The sequence below is a fragment of the Rhinolophus hipposideros genome (genome assembly GCF_964194185.1).
Source record: "Rhinolophus hipposideros genome assembly, chromosome: 6".
NCBI lineage: Eukaryota > Metazoa > Chordata > Mammalia > Chiroptera > Rhinolophidae > Rhinolophus > Rhinolophus hipposideros.
The window spans coordinates 5189789-5205709 of NC_138052.1; the positions used below are offsets into that span (position 1 = coordinate 5189789).

Consider the following 15921-nt stretch of genomic DNA (forward strand, 5'->3'; position numbering starts at 1 on the left):
ACATGGGGGAGGGGAGAGCCGGACCGACCCCCCCCCACCTCCCCCCCGCCCCCCCCCCGGTAGCCGGGGCGCACGCGGCGCCGGGCCGCGGGGGGGGCGCCGAGCCGGGGGCACAGCGGCCGCGGCCGCTCCGACGGGGGAGCGCAGGGCGGGCCGGCCGGGGGCGGCGCCGCGCAGCCGAGCGCGTATAAGGGGCCGCGCGCCGGCCGGGCGTGGATTCCGGCTCCGGCGGCACCGAGTGGGCGCCTGCGGTGGCGGTCGGCTTTGGACTTGCGTCTTTAAGGAGCGCAGAGGAGAGGGCGGCGGGCGAGGCGGGCGCGGGCACGGTGGCCCCAGCCTGGGTTCCGGAGCAGACCCGCTGCGGGCTCCGTGGTGCATCCGGGCGCGGGATGGAGTGAAGCGGCGAGCGCCTCTCCGCGGGGCGCGGGCAGGGCGAGCGGTGCGGGAGGCACCGACGAGGGGGCCGAGACCGCAGACGCCGCGGCGGGCGCCGGCGGATTTGGGGTTCCAGTGAGAGACACCGCGCACTCGGGGAAATGGATGCTGTACCCCTGCTGGTCAGCGTTTTCACTTTGCTGTTCTCCGGCGTGTGGCATTTAGGATCAACGGCGACAAATTGTGAGTACCCGGAACTGAGGGTGGGCAGCGGAGGTGGGAAACGCTGGCGTTGGGGAAGGTACCTGCCTGTCCAAGCCTGTTCAGTTGTGCCTGCTCTGAGCAGAGGAAAAGGTGTCACAAATGCTGGTTGGTGTCGTTCCATCACTCTAACCATCCCGAAAGTTAGCAGAGCTCGGAGGATCCATCCCCGCTGGATTTTCTGCCCTCTCGCCATTCGCAAAGTTCAGGGGGAAAGGGAGGGGTCTTTTCCCTGAGCCTCCCGTTAGCCCCTGGTGCCCCGTGCCAGTGTGACCTCAGCCAGGGCATTTCCCGAGAAGGCCCCTGGTTCCGATGGTAAACGCCGCCTGGGGCTGAGCTTCCGGGGACTGAGATTCCCCCAGCCACCGCACTGGGTGACCGCAGCTCGTCTCTGAATGCGGCTGCCTTGGGTTTGCAGCATGCCTAGTGCCTCTCAAAAATGACTCTCACTAGGGAGAAGGCTCCGTTTGGGGTATCTTGCAACCAATGGGCATGGTTTAGCAGGATTGGGAGTTTTGGCCTAAGAGTCATGGCCCAACGTATTCAAACCATAAGATCAATGGATGTGCCTGTTACAGGAGGAAGAGCTTTGATACACACTCCATCCCCAAAATCTGTGCCAAAGAACATCTAAGGAGTATTAACTAAGTGTACACTGTTGTGAAGCACCAACGTCTGCAAGTGCAGAGCATTTAATTTAGTAGATAGGGAGGGCGGACACCTGGGGATCCAACACCTGCACTGTGTATTTAAAGAACTCAGTTGGTCAAACTTGAATAAATCCCTAGAACCATCAGAGGTGGGTTTACGCTCAGTTGCTCAGCCGCCTCTCTAGGCAGTAAGGGAAGTTTTCCAGCTCTGCAAACTCCTAAATGAGAAAGAATGCAATTACGCCATCTGTGTTTTCCAAAGATGGTTTTCAAGGTTTCTTGAGTTTCTGGGCTTGCTCCCCTTTCTACTAACCCCGCCGGAACCTCAGAAATGTTTCACCCTATTGGAACATGCTAATACTGTTTTTTTTGTCATCTGAACCATCACTCTTAGAGAAAGGTAGTAAGCGTACTCATTACTATGAGTCCCTCTCATTCACTACCCACCCCTCCAAGAGGGCCTTGAAGGAAGATATCCAACCCAGAGTTATACCTCGAGGGAAGAGAATTGGATAAATGTTATTTACTGAAAATAGTCCAAAGCAAAGCCAGTGTTTCTAGCCGTGATTGGAAGTTTTAGAGATCCAGAATCTATAGCTAGTGGTAATGCCTTATAAAGGTTTTATTAAACTTTGCATTTCTAAAGGAGTGCTGAAGAGGTCAGCTTCTCTAAAAGGGAGGATCCTAAGGCCCTTCCTTCAGAAATTATTTCTGACGACAGGTAGGGAATCTGATTATTTCTGAGGACAGGCTAGAATCTGATTTTTCTTTTCCTCCTCCTCCTCCTCCTCCTCCTCCTCCTCCTCCTCCTCCTCCTCCTCCTCCTCCTCCTCTTCCTCCTCCTCCTCCTCCTCCTCCTCCTCCTCTTCCTTCTTTTTCTTTTAAGTGAAATTGCTCCCATGGTGCTTTAGAAAAACATCTAAATGGTGTAGTAAGAGGAAGTAAGGCAAGGTGCTGAACTAGTTTTTATACCTCCTAGAACACTAGAGGTCAGTATTGTCCCAGTGTGCAAAGGTGTGGCAGTGAAATCACCCTTTTCCTTTGGAACATTTACCTCTCTGAGAATAGTGAACATTTTGGAGATACAAAAAGGTGGAGTGAGGAATAAAGGTGAAATAGATAGAGCCTGCTCTATAGGAATTTGGTTGGGGCTTCCTTATGCAGTACATTTTCTTAAGAGCAAAGAGAAATGTGAATTGTAGAATGCCATTTTCTGTAAATTAATTGAATTATGGTTGTGTTATAATAATGCTTATAAAACCTACATGGCATGGCTTTAAGACTCATGCTTATCATTACTGATGCAGCAATAAAACTAATTCCGAAATTTAAAATGAAGCTTTGTGATAATGGGCTTTAATATTTCATCACTGACAGTTTAATTTCCCTATTTCCAATCAACATTTCAACTGAATGCACCCTGCTTGCTAAATATTTTGGGGTCAGTGTTTTTAAAAACTAATGACAAATGTTGTTATTATGCTGAGCAAATGTATTAATTCAGTGAACAATAGAATAGCAGCAGGAAATTACTTCTGAACTCAGTACATCTTTGTAGTCTTCAAAACCTGTGATGCAGAACCTCTAAGGAAAGAAAAAGAACATTCCACAATTCTTCCAGACCTCTATTGTCCACACACTTCATCCATTAAATACAGGGCTTTTATTTAAGAGCTATCTACAGCCCATTTACATTTATATGCATATATTGAAGAATAGTCAAATTGTACATGCTTATAAGTTATTTGGAGAAGTTGTTTTTTCAAGTTTATTCATTCTATATTTTGAAGTAACATTTTGTCATTGTGACAGTAGTCTTGAAAATGCATTAGTTATCCAACATGCTCCATAGTATCTGTGCATATCTGTGAACTTTGTGCCAGTAAAAACAACTTTGGTTTTCATTTTTCTAATAATAATTTGCTGTTGCTATTGGGTGTAGGGTGTGTGTGTGTGTGTGTGTGTGTGTGTGTGTGTGTTTAATTTTCTCATAATCTGACCAAAATTTGAGCATTTATCTGCAGGGGAAAAATGAATGCTTAGCCGATTATAGATTTTATATATTTCTAATTAAACCAAATTAAAATAAAGTAAGGTTAGAAGACCACTACGGTATAGATATTATGAAACTGTGTAGAGAACATAATTACCTACGAGTAATAAAAACCCTGAAAATTCCCCCATTCCAGATTTTCAGGATATTAAATAGCTACAGCATATCTTTGGATTTACCCTGAGGGAATTTCAAATGTAGATATGATGGGCCAATGTTAAATGAAAAATGCTTTTACATATAATATCAACTCCTTTGACACAGGAATAAACGATTTGAGTTGATAGTTGGTGAAAGCGAAGCTAGGGGTATGAAATGTTACAGAGTTCTAGCCCTAGTTGTGCCATAGCTAGGATGTCAAATGCCCATCGGGTTATACAAACTGCCTGTGCTCACATGCTTAGGTATAAGACAGCATTTAGGATACGTACCTATTCCTAAACAGAACAGCTTTTCTTCAAACGTTAGGTATGATGAAAGAGCTTTATAATGGGAGTACTTGTGTTCAGAAGATAAGTGGGATGCATGGGACACTTCTAGGGTCACGAGTCACTTCATTTTTAACACGAATCAGATGTTAGGTGAGTATAAAGAGCCTTAATTTTGACCAGTAAGTCACTTTTAATGATCTCCAAACATCTTACCTGTTTGCTGCTACATATTAGGTTCACAAAGATAATAGCCTTGAAAGATAAATCAAAAACTATTTATTTTAGCCCTTTCATCATAGGCATAACTTCATCTAAAATATAAGAGGACGCCAATCATGTTTATAGAGATCTTCAAATAAAGAAATGCACGATAGCTTGAGTCATCTGAAGCTTACACACAAACCCAATCAATAGGTAATATTATAAACAAGCAATGATCAGCCTGATTTCTTTCAGCTGGAAAGTGTTTGTGGTATACTTTTTGTGGCATTTGCAATCAGCAGAAGTGAAGGAGGTATATGATACTCATTTGGAAGAGACCTAAAGATTTTCCCATGTTTGAATGAGCTTATTTTTGATGGTCCATATGAGCTCTCTTCCCTTTCTCTTCACATAGACCTCATCTCAAAACCAGATTCTTATTTCCACAACCGGAAGATACAAATGAAAAACTAGACTAAAAATTTCCACACAAGGTTATAGAATTATGGAAAAATTTATTTCGGTAAGAATAAGCTCACTCCCCACCCCTCCCATCTTATTCTCAATCTAATGAATGACTGTTCTCTAAGTTGCAAGTTTTCTTTTTCCTCTGCTCCTTTTCCCATTGCCTTTTCTTTCTTAGTGGGACTCAGTTTTCCTTCATTACATTGCTTTATTTTTCAGTGTCGATTTGTTACAAAATAAAGTATGTAATATAGTTTGAAATGTTCCTAAAACGTTTAGTTGGTGATCCAAAGCCCTTTAACTTATGTCACCTGAAATATGGATTTTATATACAAGCTAATCATCTTTGTCATATAGGAAGGTGGGGGGGGGGCTAGTTACCTGAAAGTCCAGAATACAATAGTCATTCACTCCGTAGGACTTTATGTTGATGCTTCAGTGTACTCGTTTTGGAGCCAATAATGGCATTTTTAATTCATAAGAGGAGATGTCTTCATTCATCAAAACTCTGACAATGTCTGTCTGGTGTCCGTGAAAAGTTTATTATTGACTTGTTCTAATGTTCTGGGTGTATGAAAGGAAGGAGTTGGATCAAATGCTTATTAAGGTCCTGTCTAGTCAAACGTATTGTTGTCTTTAACTGCCGATGTTGCTGGTCATTCCATTTACATTCTTCTGGGGTGATTGTACTCAAAGTTATTAAACAATTATACTTAGAATAACAACTTAATAGGATTTTCATTCGTGCTGTGTCCACATAATTTGACCAGGCAACACAACAAGGTAGACTTTATTAAGTCCACTTTACAGATGAATAAAGTTAATGATTTTCCCAGGATCATAAAGCTAAACAATAACAAAAACTCAGGGTCGGGATCTGGATCAATCTCCAAAAAACACACTCTTTGCAAGATCTGAATTCCCCTGCACTTAGTTGGGGTCTGTGTGAGCATCTGTGGCAAGCTGCCTTGGGATCCCTGCGGTTGGTCTCCATCCTTGGCAAAGGACTTGGAAGTCGCAGGTTCCACCAGGGCCAACTCCCAAGTCGTACCTTAAAAAACTCCAAACATTCTAAATCTAGATCCGGTGCAAGATGCCAAACATGACAGTGTTCAAAGATAAGAGGCTTCGTGTCGAGATGTGCACCAGATGCTTTATTTTTCTTTTACAAGTTTCCATAAAAACTTGGTAGGGAAAGATTAGAGCCCTGATGCAGACGGGCGATTGCACACACACAAGCACGTAACAGTACCGTGAAAGGTACCTCCATTAGTATCGTGTCTTGTAAGTTCATAGATGTCAGACTAAACATATTAATTAAAGAGCAGGTGTGTGTTCCTTTTTCCAACACAGGGATGGTCCCGATCTGGCTCTGCCTATACCCTGTTTCATGCTGACCACTCCTCCCATATGCCCCAATTTCTAATGTTTTGGAGCGTCTTTGTATCCACGGACAAACGAGGTTGTCTCACATCTCCTCACATCATTTATGTGCATATGCTGTCTGCCTGGTCTAGAATACCCGTTCCCATTTTTTCCCATCTTCCTTCACTTTCTTCCAACTCTACACACACACACACACACACACACACACACACACACACACACGCACACTTTCCCCAGGCTGGGTCAAGTATCCTTACATATTGCTACTGTATTTCAATAAAACTTCTTATGATCCTTGTCTCCCCAATTAAATGGCATGTTCCATGATTATCCTATTTTATTTGACTGCCTATATTCAATGACTAAAACACTGGGCACATGAATGAATGAGATAATAAATGAACGGTCTCCAAGTAAACATTATTTCCTAAATTAAAATCCTTCTACGATTTTATTGCTCGAATCTTTTAAAATGTATTTGTTTTGTGTTTCTTTTAAGTAACAAGTGTTCCTTATTATTGTTTGGGGGTGCTAAGGTTGCATGTGGGGCTAAGTGAAAGAGCAGTTCAGGTGGTTGGATTGGAACTGGGAGCTCAACAGTGGGCCTCTGCCCTCATAGCACCTACACATTTCCATGACCTCACGGCTGACATGATCCTACCTGTGTGTCAAATGGCCGTTGGTCCCTTGTTGAGAAGACCTCTTCATCCTTCTGCCCTCAATACAAAATTTTAGCTAATTTGCTTGCTTTTGCGATTTTAATGAGTGTTTCCTATATAGTCTGAAAATTTACAAATATATTGCTTTAAAACTTATTCATAGCCCAGGGTTCGGTATAAAAAGGAAAAAAATGGGTTCTGTTTAATGGGGTTTTAGTAGTAAATCAGGGAAAGATCTTATTTTATTGCAAACCTATAACATTTCTCTGACAGCATTATTCTGAGTCTCCAATGTCATCTTTTAAAGCTGCGCGGTTGGGAGAAGATTTAAGTGTTAATGGTTTGTGTGTGTTACGCATTTGAAAACTTATTGAAGGCATGAGTCCGAACTAAAGGTTATCTTTCTAAAACTCATATATATATATATATATATATATATATATATATATATATATATAGTTCTGGAGAAATAAAAATGAATAAGAAGATATAGTCTGTGACCTCAAGGACCTTTGAACGTGGGCAGCCAGAAAAATGAAATTTTCATCATGTCAAAATGATAAATGCTATGACAAAGATAAGCGTAACATGTAATGTAAGGTGGCTGGGACATCCAGACAGGCTCTCAGAGGGAAGTGAAAAGTAAGCCAAGACAAACTCAGACTTCACTGGCTGGGAGAAATACAAGGAGATTATTACAGGTGTTCTGTGTGAAGGTATGAGAGTAAGGTGTCTTGTAGTGACTACCAGTAGGAGTGGCTCAGAAGCACAGGAATAGAAGAAGAAACTAGAGAAATGGGTAAGCATGGGGTCTTTTATTTTTACTCCCAAAGCAATGAGTCATGGATGGATGTTGTACATGTAATTAAATATACATAATATTTTAAAATTTATTTGTTTTGTGTTTAGTTTCTAAACTAACAAGTGTTCCTTATTATTGTTTGGGAGATGCTAAGTTAGCATGTGGGGGGGGGGCTATTACGTGAAAGAGCAGTTCAGGTGGTTGAATTGGAATTGGGAGCTGAAGAATGGGCATTTAAAAAAAAACCTCTGTGTGAAGAATAAACTAGAATGAGCCAAGACTAGTAGTAAGAAAACCAGATAAGAGATTATTACAGTAACTCAGATGATCATTAATAAGGGCCCAAAGAAGGAAGTTTCATAATCTCCAAAGGTTGCAGAGATTCAGAAAGAAAATAATGGCCGAGTTAATTCAAAACATAGACATATATGAGCTAGTAAACTCACAGAAGGCACAGATTTGTGGTTAAAATGTATTCTACAGCTGCTTCCATTGTTTTTGACAAATGAGAGCTATAGATGCTAGAAAAGGTGCTCTGTTCTCTGAAATGAAGTTCTTCTCTGGGAATACCAAATGACCATATTCTCAGTGCAGTATATTTCATATTTGCACGACACCATGTAGCATATGCTGTCTGTATCCATCATCCTGATGCATCTTCTAGTCTGTAAATTATGCTGGTTTTTGTCGGCAGAGTGAGAACTAGTCATTAAAGGATGTGTAATTAAACCTCCACCTCCCTGTTCTCATTCTCCGTCTGGCAGGGGGTGAACCCGGGATCATTACTACTCTCCGTGATTGCTCAGTGGGAACAGAGACAAGGGGAATTGGGCGTGCCCCATTGATTTGCCATCATTGGTATTTGATTTGCTGACATAAATTCCATGTCTCTACGTTTCTAATTGCTTTTGTGCATATTCTTGGGGGTTAAATAATGCCATCTGCTTACTGGATCAGCTGAATTGATTGAGTTTTAAAGCATGACAACAGTAATGTTGAAGATAGAAAAAAAGTGAATAAAAATGCCAAAACACCACTCATGATGTGTATGATTTTTAACTATCCGCCTTTGGAAGCAGAAATATCCCTCTGAAGACCATCCAAGGCAAATAGCAAGCTAAAGAAACTTGCCTCACCGACAGGTGCTTGTAGGTGTTAGACGGGACCACTGTTAGCTGAGTATATATGTTCAGTTCTCTCCCTCCCTCTTCCCTCCTCCCTCCTTCCTACTTTTCCTTCCTCTCTTTCCTACTCCTTCTCTCAGGAGGACATGCAATTTGGGTGTTACCATTGGCTGTTCCCTGAGCTCATGACTGTGATAAGATGTAAAAGGAAGGGAGAAAAAAAAGTCTGTTGGATCCAGTGCTGCTTGCAAACTCCGTCGGGGCACAAAAACCAAACATGAAACCTCCCAGCTAGGCCTATTCTGAGGACAGGCCTGACAGGGATCTGCCACCCCCTGGGCACTGGGGAAAGGCCTCTTGATTATAACACCCATTTGTCCCCAAACAACTCTTCTGTTAACTCCATCAGTCCCCTGAAACTGTAAATGTGGGGAAAAGTCATTCAATTTATAGAAATAAGCCCTAAATCACAGAGCCCCAGTGGGAGAGGAAATAGAGGAATCTAAATCTGTACTGAACTACAGTGGATTGAGAGAAACAGACTTTTTGCAGAAAAGTTAGAGAATTGAGAGTACTGGGTATCGGGGGCAGGGAAAGAACATATTCTGAGTTGGAGAAGGGTTCAGGATTCTCCTGCTTTGCCCATGCTTAACCTCCTTATTTCAAGGCTGAAAGCGAAGTAGGTGGGCAATAGCGCAGCAGTAAAGGATGTTGAAAAGCACCTGCATCACACAGTTCTGGGTTGATTTCATTCTCACTAGAAGGATAGTTCCTGTGCACACTAACATGATTCTTGTAGTCAGTGTAGGTATGATATGAGTCACTATCAAATACCCATGATGTGGGCATTCAATAATCATGCATACCTGCTGTTATAAGTACTAACGAACCTCACCATGGATTCTCTCAAAACCAGTTATCATACTAATTAGGGCAGAGACAACTACATTTCCTTTCTCCAGCAAAGATAGAAAGACCTACTCTCCCTTCAGCGGGGTAATCAGAGAGCTGAGTGATTGCCAAGACAAATAGCAATTGTTCTCATGTTAACTCCTACATCAAAAAGACTATGGGCAGAATTGGTCACCACCTTGTTGAGAAACGTGACCATCGGGATTTTTTTACGTGAATCCTGGGTTCTGTCATAATAGTATGATCACTGCTTCTGGGCAGTTGCCAGTGGACCCGCTTGCTGACAAAATTCACAAGGGGAGCCTCATAAGAAAGTGGAGAATAGAGATTCATCTAGACACGTAAGAAACACATCCCCTCCAGAAAACTGAGCAGGAATGTGTAGAAGACATCAGCATTCTGGGGGAGGTATCCTTGAACGGACCTTGATAGAATCAGTGACCCTGGACGGCATGTGTGGAGTGTTTTCAGTACCCTAAGCCCTCCATTGGTAGGAGACATGGGCAGATGGAGGTAAAATTGGAAAGCTGAGAGACCTGTATTTCCTCTGTGAGTACTACTGAAGCCAGGTTTCTGTGAACAAATAGTAGAAGTATTCTTTTTTCTGTCTTTTTAATGTTTTAGCTATCTTTTTGTAAAATAAAATTTATTGGGGTAACAACATTTAGTAGTTACCTAGATTTCAGGTACAATTCTGTAATACATCATCTATATATCACATTGTGTCTTTACCACCCAGAGTCAGTTTTCCTTCCATCACCATATAGTTGACCCCATTTACCCTCATGTACCATCTCCCTACCCCTTATTTCTTGTTAATGTTTGGTGAAAAATCAGGTGCTAGTACAATGACTGAGGAATTATAAAAGCTTATTCCACTTTCACCTGCCTCATGCATTCATTCAAAAAGTATTTGTGAAATGCATACTGTGCAGAGTGCACTTCCCTGTACCTTCACAAAAGCCTTTTGTTGACTGAAAAGCAGTTGATGAGGGGACAGATTAGGATTGCTGGCCACCTAGCTCCAGAAGTGACAAAAGACAGTACTATCCCTTCAAACTAAGCCATGCACTGTGGCCCCTACATTTTATTCTTGCTCTGTTTATTGAACACCTCTTTCCTTTCCCTAAATCCTTACTCTCTGCTTCCTCATCTTCAGCATTTCTTTTCCTTTGTTCCAGTGTGCCTTCCTTCTGATGCTCCCTCCTTTGCTTTCCTCTTTCCTCCTTCCTCCCGATGCTCCCTCCTTTGCTTTCCTCTTTCCTCCTTCCTCCCTTCCGCAGCATTCTTCTTTCATCTTCTCCATCTCTGTCTTTCTTTTCATCTCCCTTCCTTCATTCTGCCTCTTTCAATTAACATTTACTAAATGACTTGTTTTTATATTTGGTTGCTGAAGCTCTTGCTTTCCAGACTTCACCGGAAAAAAAAGAGTGCATGAGAACCACGGGAATTCCGAGAGCTCAGCTTCAAGTGCCTCTGAAGCATGTAATTTCTTGAACTTTATATTTTACATATTCAGGCAAATTTGAATTCTTCTGCATACTATGTCCATGTTTATGTTACAATAAAAATATTTCACCACCATCTCCAATTAAAAATTGATGAGCAAAGTTGATTCACTTGACCCATGGCAGATGGCCACATATACCCAGGGGCACAGGCTTTGTGGGTCTTTTGCCCTATTTATGCCTTCAAGGATTCCTAAATGAAGGGACAACTTCCCTGTCTCTCCTTTCCTGTTGAAACCACCTGTGGCTCCATTTCCTGTCAACTGACTGTTGTGTGAGCTGCAGATTATGATTAATCAATAATGGGATGTGAGAAGATCTTATCATTTCCCAGAAGGAAAAGAAACCCACAGCCTATAGTGAACAGAAATGGAGATTTTTGGAGGGGCAGGAAGAAGTCAGCTCAGACTCACCCCAGTCTGTGTGTCACCCACTGCAGTCACCAGGCCAGGCGGTGTGCTGCCACAGCCAGGAAATTTACCTTTGAGGGAATGAGCTCTGCCAGGTGACAGGATTGGGGTCAACGAGGGCAGATTCCTTCTGATTGGAAACAGGCTGAGCTCACCAGGATATTAAAAGAGAGATTAATGCCTTTCATTGTACAACAATCAGGAACCTTTTGACACAATCAAAAGAAATGAAAGCAGCAGATTGGAATGTTGGAACATTGGAGATCAGAGATAAAGTTAAGTAATGTGCCAGTTCCTTGAGTGGGTTTCCAACCCTACACCTCCTGCAGGGGTGGGACCTGATGAGGTCTCATTTTATTCCTCACCATAGTCCCAGATATAGTTGTTCTTCCCTCACTCTGCTGGCTTCAGTTAAGATTTACGCATACTACGTGATTAGTTTTTACGCTTTTCTTTCTTTTTTTTTTTTTTTTTTTGGTAGAAGCTAATGCTTTTCAAACTTTTCCATTGACGTGCTCATCACCAGAAAAAAAAAAAAAAAAAAAAAGAAAAAGAAAAAAGAAAAAAAAAGTACATGAGAACTCAGGGGATTTAGTATTTAAAATATTGTAGAGTGAGCATGTGCTGCCGTGGATGGTTAGGTAGTTTAGCCAAGACCAAGTAGCTAGGAGGTGGTCACTATGGGCTTGTCATCTATATTTGCTTGACTCCAGAATCCCTACTTTTTTTTTCACTCTCCCCGCTGTTTCCCTGAACCCAAAACCAAGGCTGAGCTATTCTTAAACCCGAGGAGATGTTCAATTTTTCAGAGCCAGTCTCTCTCCCTGATCCATGGAGAAAAAGGCTTCTCAGTCTAAACCTAGAGATGCCCCAGCAGTGTGCACGTCACCTTAATCTAACCTTGCAGGCAGTTCTTCACCCACATCTGGAAGTCCCTGCGGGGAACAGATTCTGTAGTTCTAACCATTTGTAAAAGTTGGTTGTATTAGTCATTAAAGCTTGTGCCATCAACCCTCTGTGGTCGGGCTCTATGCCTATCAGGCACTAATAGCCTCATGGATTCTGTCATCAGTGGATTCCGTTCCTGTTTTAAGCTCTCTATAGACCTTCTCACTAATCTGGCATTTTCATCACTGTATCATACTTCACCCATCCTAGAATTTGTGAGATAGATGTTCTGTGGCTTTTGTTTGTTTTTTGTTTTTTATTTGGTGCTATTAAGAAAACCCCTGTTTGTGGTGTGCATATCATAGGTTCAAGGAAGGCAAGGGCTGAGTGGCATTCAGGTCTGTTCCCGTCTTTGAGCTGAAGAGTTCATCCCACGTCGACCCCACAATCTCCTTTCACCCAGTGGAAACAGAAGGGGTTGGATTTAACAAGTGCATACCTTATACTGTTATTCTTCACACATGCTAGGTGCAATTGTGGGCACCTACCCTGCTGGCCTCAAAGTGTCTGCCTGGTAGAGGAAGTCAGCCCATGTGTAAACTTTCATCAGAGGCGCGCTGTGTGGAAAGTCACGCCAGGGAATTCTCTGATTGCTTCTCTGCTCCCCTGCATTTGCCCCTCAGCCTGGGCTATTGGCTTTCTTGTGAGGTCTGTTTGCGCATCTCTCTCTGCCCTCCTTTTCAGCCTTTTTCTTGACTTGGTTTTAGAAAGGCTAAGTCATTTGCTGGATGCCCAGCACCCTTCCAGTCTTACTTCTCTTCCTCTACAACGGCTGCTATCAGGAAAGGACATAGAGCATCCTGAAGTATTTCACACGGAGGCAATTAATAAATGCTGTGTTCTAGCTGTCAAAAAGAATTAGTGTTTCAAGGCATAAGGCCTGAATATTTCAACTTATTTTAAGAGCAGAACTTTTGGTTTCCAAAATTAAATCTTGCATAGAATTTCAGTTTGAAAAATGAGTTGCAAAGATTGCTGCTTTGGGGAAAATGGGGAGAGGAGGTGCAGAATCCCATCACCCGATCTACTCTTCTGTCTGATTCTTCATGGAAGGACCCTGTGAAGATGGCAGTGTTCCCTAACTGCAGGGATCCCTAACTGCAGGGATCTTTAAGTATATAATTTTACGCAAAAGTGATTAGGCTTATGGAGGTTTTGAGGAAAGGCAGGATGGTACCCTTAATGGTTACCAGGGCTGCTGGGCAGCAGCAAGGCCCCCTGGGTGCCAGCAGGCTGCCTCTGTTTGAATCAGTCAATCACCTGCTGATGTCATTAACACTTTAAATACTGCCTCTGCCCAGGTGCCTATTTTTAACCCTTTGGGAGTCTGTTTTTTCTTGTTGCTATTTTATATAAGTCTCAGGGCAAGAGAATCTTCTTGGCATTTATTGATTTGGAAAGGCAGTAGCTTGTCAAAGAAATGTCTCCTCGTTTTGATCTCCTTAATAATCAATAGCTCTACTTATTTTAAAGAAAAGGTATCTTGTGAAGACCCTCATATTATCCACCCCCATCCCAGATATCTCCTTGGAACCTTCTTAAAAGAAGGGATTTCATGTTAGCCATACAGTGAATGGCAAAATAACCACTTGGCACATTGAATTAAAGCATAGACAGGTTAAGTTAAACCCAAGCACAGACAGCAAGCCTGGATTAGGGGCATTATGGGGCCAAGCCCTGAGTGCCGGCACACCGATTGATGCTTCCTCAATAACCACATGCCTCTGTCTCCTAACTTTTGTGAGACATGCACTTGGCCTCGATTAGTTCTCAGAGCTCCCTAATATAAATGTGACTAGAAGTGATGAAAGGTTACAAATGAAAGAAAATTGGTGCGTGTCTGTACTCAATCTTGGTTTCTGATTGGGATCGGACTGTTAATTTTAACCATGTGCTTGATTGTTGGCTTGGAGTACCATCCATTAGAAAATCACATTGCATTTAGATCTACACAGCATTTCACATACAAAAATAAGTCCCCAAGGGAATTCTAAATGGTCTTACTCTGCATTCTTAATAGAATGAGTATAATAAATCATTTAACACACACACATATATATACATATACATTATTATTAGTTTTGTTTCATGGTCCACATGCCAGGTAGAATTTTACATGTGTGCACACTCTTCGTAAACTACTGATTTTGGTAAATGTCGAAATGTATTATTCCTCAAGGTCAATATTGACTTGGGTGTCACCTTTGTGAATATTGACCTCTCTAGATAATGAACTGGAACTCTCATTTGGATGAAAACTGATATTTATTTTCTGAAATTTAGTTTGTTTTGCCAAAAAGTTGGATAAACAGTATCGGGAGGTGTGCGAACATGTTTCACTGTGGCTACTCAGTAAGCAGGCTTTTTGTTCTAATGCACTGTGGTTATTTTTTAAAATAGTTTTTTCCTGTGGTTCTTTTATCAATGGACAGAATGCAAAACTTCAGGTATATTCAGTTTGATATTTCCGTAATGTAATCAGGAGATAATGAAACTTGAGCATATGGATAATAAGTGTACATGAAATTAATAAATATCTTGGCTTTGGAATTTATTTAGGCCAAGATACTGTTCCCTGAGAAACACAAAGCTCCTTCCACAATGATCTAATTAAAGAACATTGCAGGTTGGGACGCATAATTACAAAGTGCTTCCTTAGGTTTGAAGGTATTGATTTGTTGTTTTGAAATAACCTTATCATGTCTGTGTTTTGGAGGTGTGTGTGGTGTGTGTGTGTGTGTGTGTGTGTGAGAGAGAGAGAGAATTTGTCATGGTGCTCACTTCTTTATTAACAAAAGTCAGTACCACATGTTTAGGCATGTTTTAATGTATGAAACCAGGTTGAAATTCTTTCTAAAATTTTGAGACTACAATAGAAAGATTTCATGTTCTTGTCATCAGTCTTTTATCAATTTGAGTACTGAGTAGCTATGTATATAATTTTGTGTATATATGTGTATAATTTTGTATATTTATAGGTGTATATATCCACATGCAGAGTGTGCCTAAAAATGTATACACGCTTTAAGAAAAGAAAAAAAACTGTGTTAAAATTGTAATACTCAATATATACCAATAACAAAGGATGACTACAAGTCATGTGTATACATTTTTTTTGCACCTCTGATATTTGCATATATAATTTTGAGTACTCAAATCATATATTTATATACACATGCACACAGAGGGTGCCAAAAAATGTATACACATTTTAAGAAGGGAAAACCTATTAAAATTGTAATACTCAATATATACTGATAACCAAAGATGAATACAAGTCACGTTTGGCTTCTGCAATTACAAGAGGTGCTCAAAGTGGTTACCATCAGCATACAGACACTTCTGGTTATGGTGAACTACTGCTTGAGCATAGATAACATCTCTTAAAATATGTATACATGTTTTTGTCACCCCCGGTATATGTGTGTGTGTGTGTGTGTGTGTGTGTGTGTATGTAACAGATATATATATATACGTATATATGTATATATATATATACGTATATATACGTATATATATATATACACTTACTAAGTAATATTCTAGTTCTAAAAGAACCAATAAGACATTTCAATAAAAGTATAATTGTGAAAGGTGCTTTGTGCTATTACGTAAGCATGGAATGTATGTGATTTTCTGTATAAAGATACACACATATTGCATTCTTTTTTGTCCTTTGTAAACAAGATTGATTAATGTAGTTATCAAATCAGTAAATCTCTTCTAGCCATTGATG

The 15921-nt window shown here is 41.3% G+C and overlaps 1 protein-coding gene across 3 annotated transcripts in view; it reads left to right on the forward strand.

Annotated features, from left to right (window-relative positions):
• Nucleotides 1-257: 257 nt before the first annotated feature.
• CNTNAP5 (contactin associated protein family member 5) overlaps nt 258-15921 on the forward strand; it is an 800511-nt gene continuing 784847 nt past the window's right edge. For all 3 annotated transcript variants that reach the window (XM_081051146.1, XM_081051149.1, XM_081051147.1), the window contains exon 1: nt 258-618. In XM_081051146.1, the coding sequence (XP_080907272.1) occupies nt 537-618 (82 nt within the window). In that variant the 5' untranslated portion in view covers nt 258-536. The remainder of the gene's footprint in view (nt 619-15921) is intronic.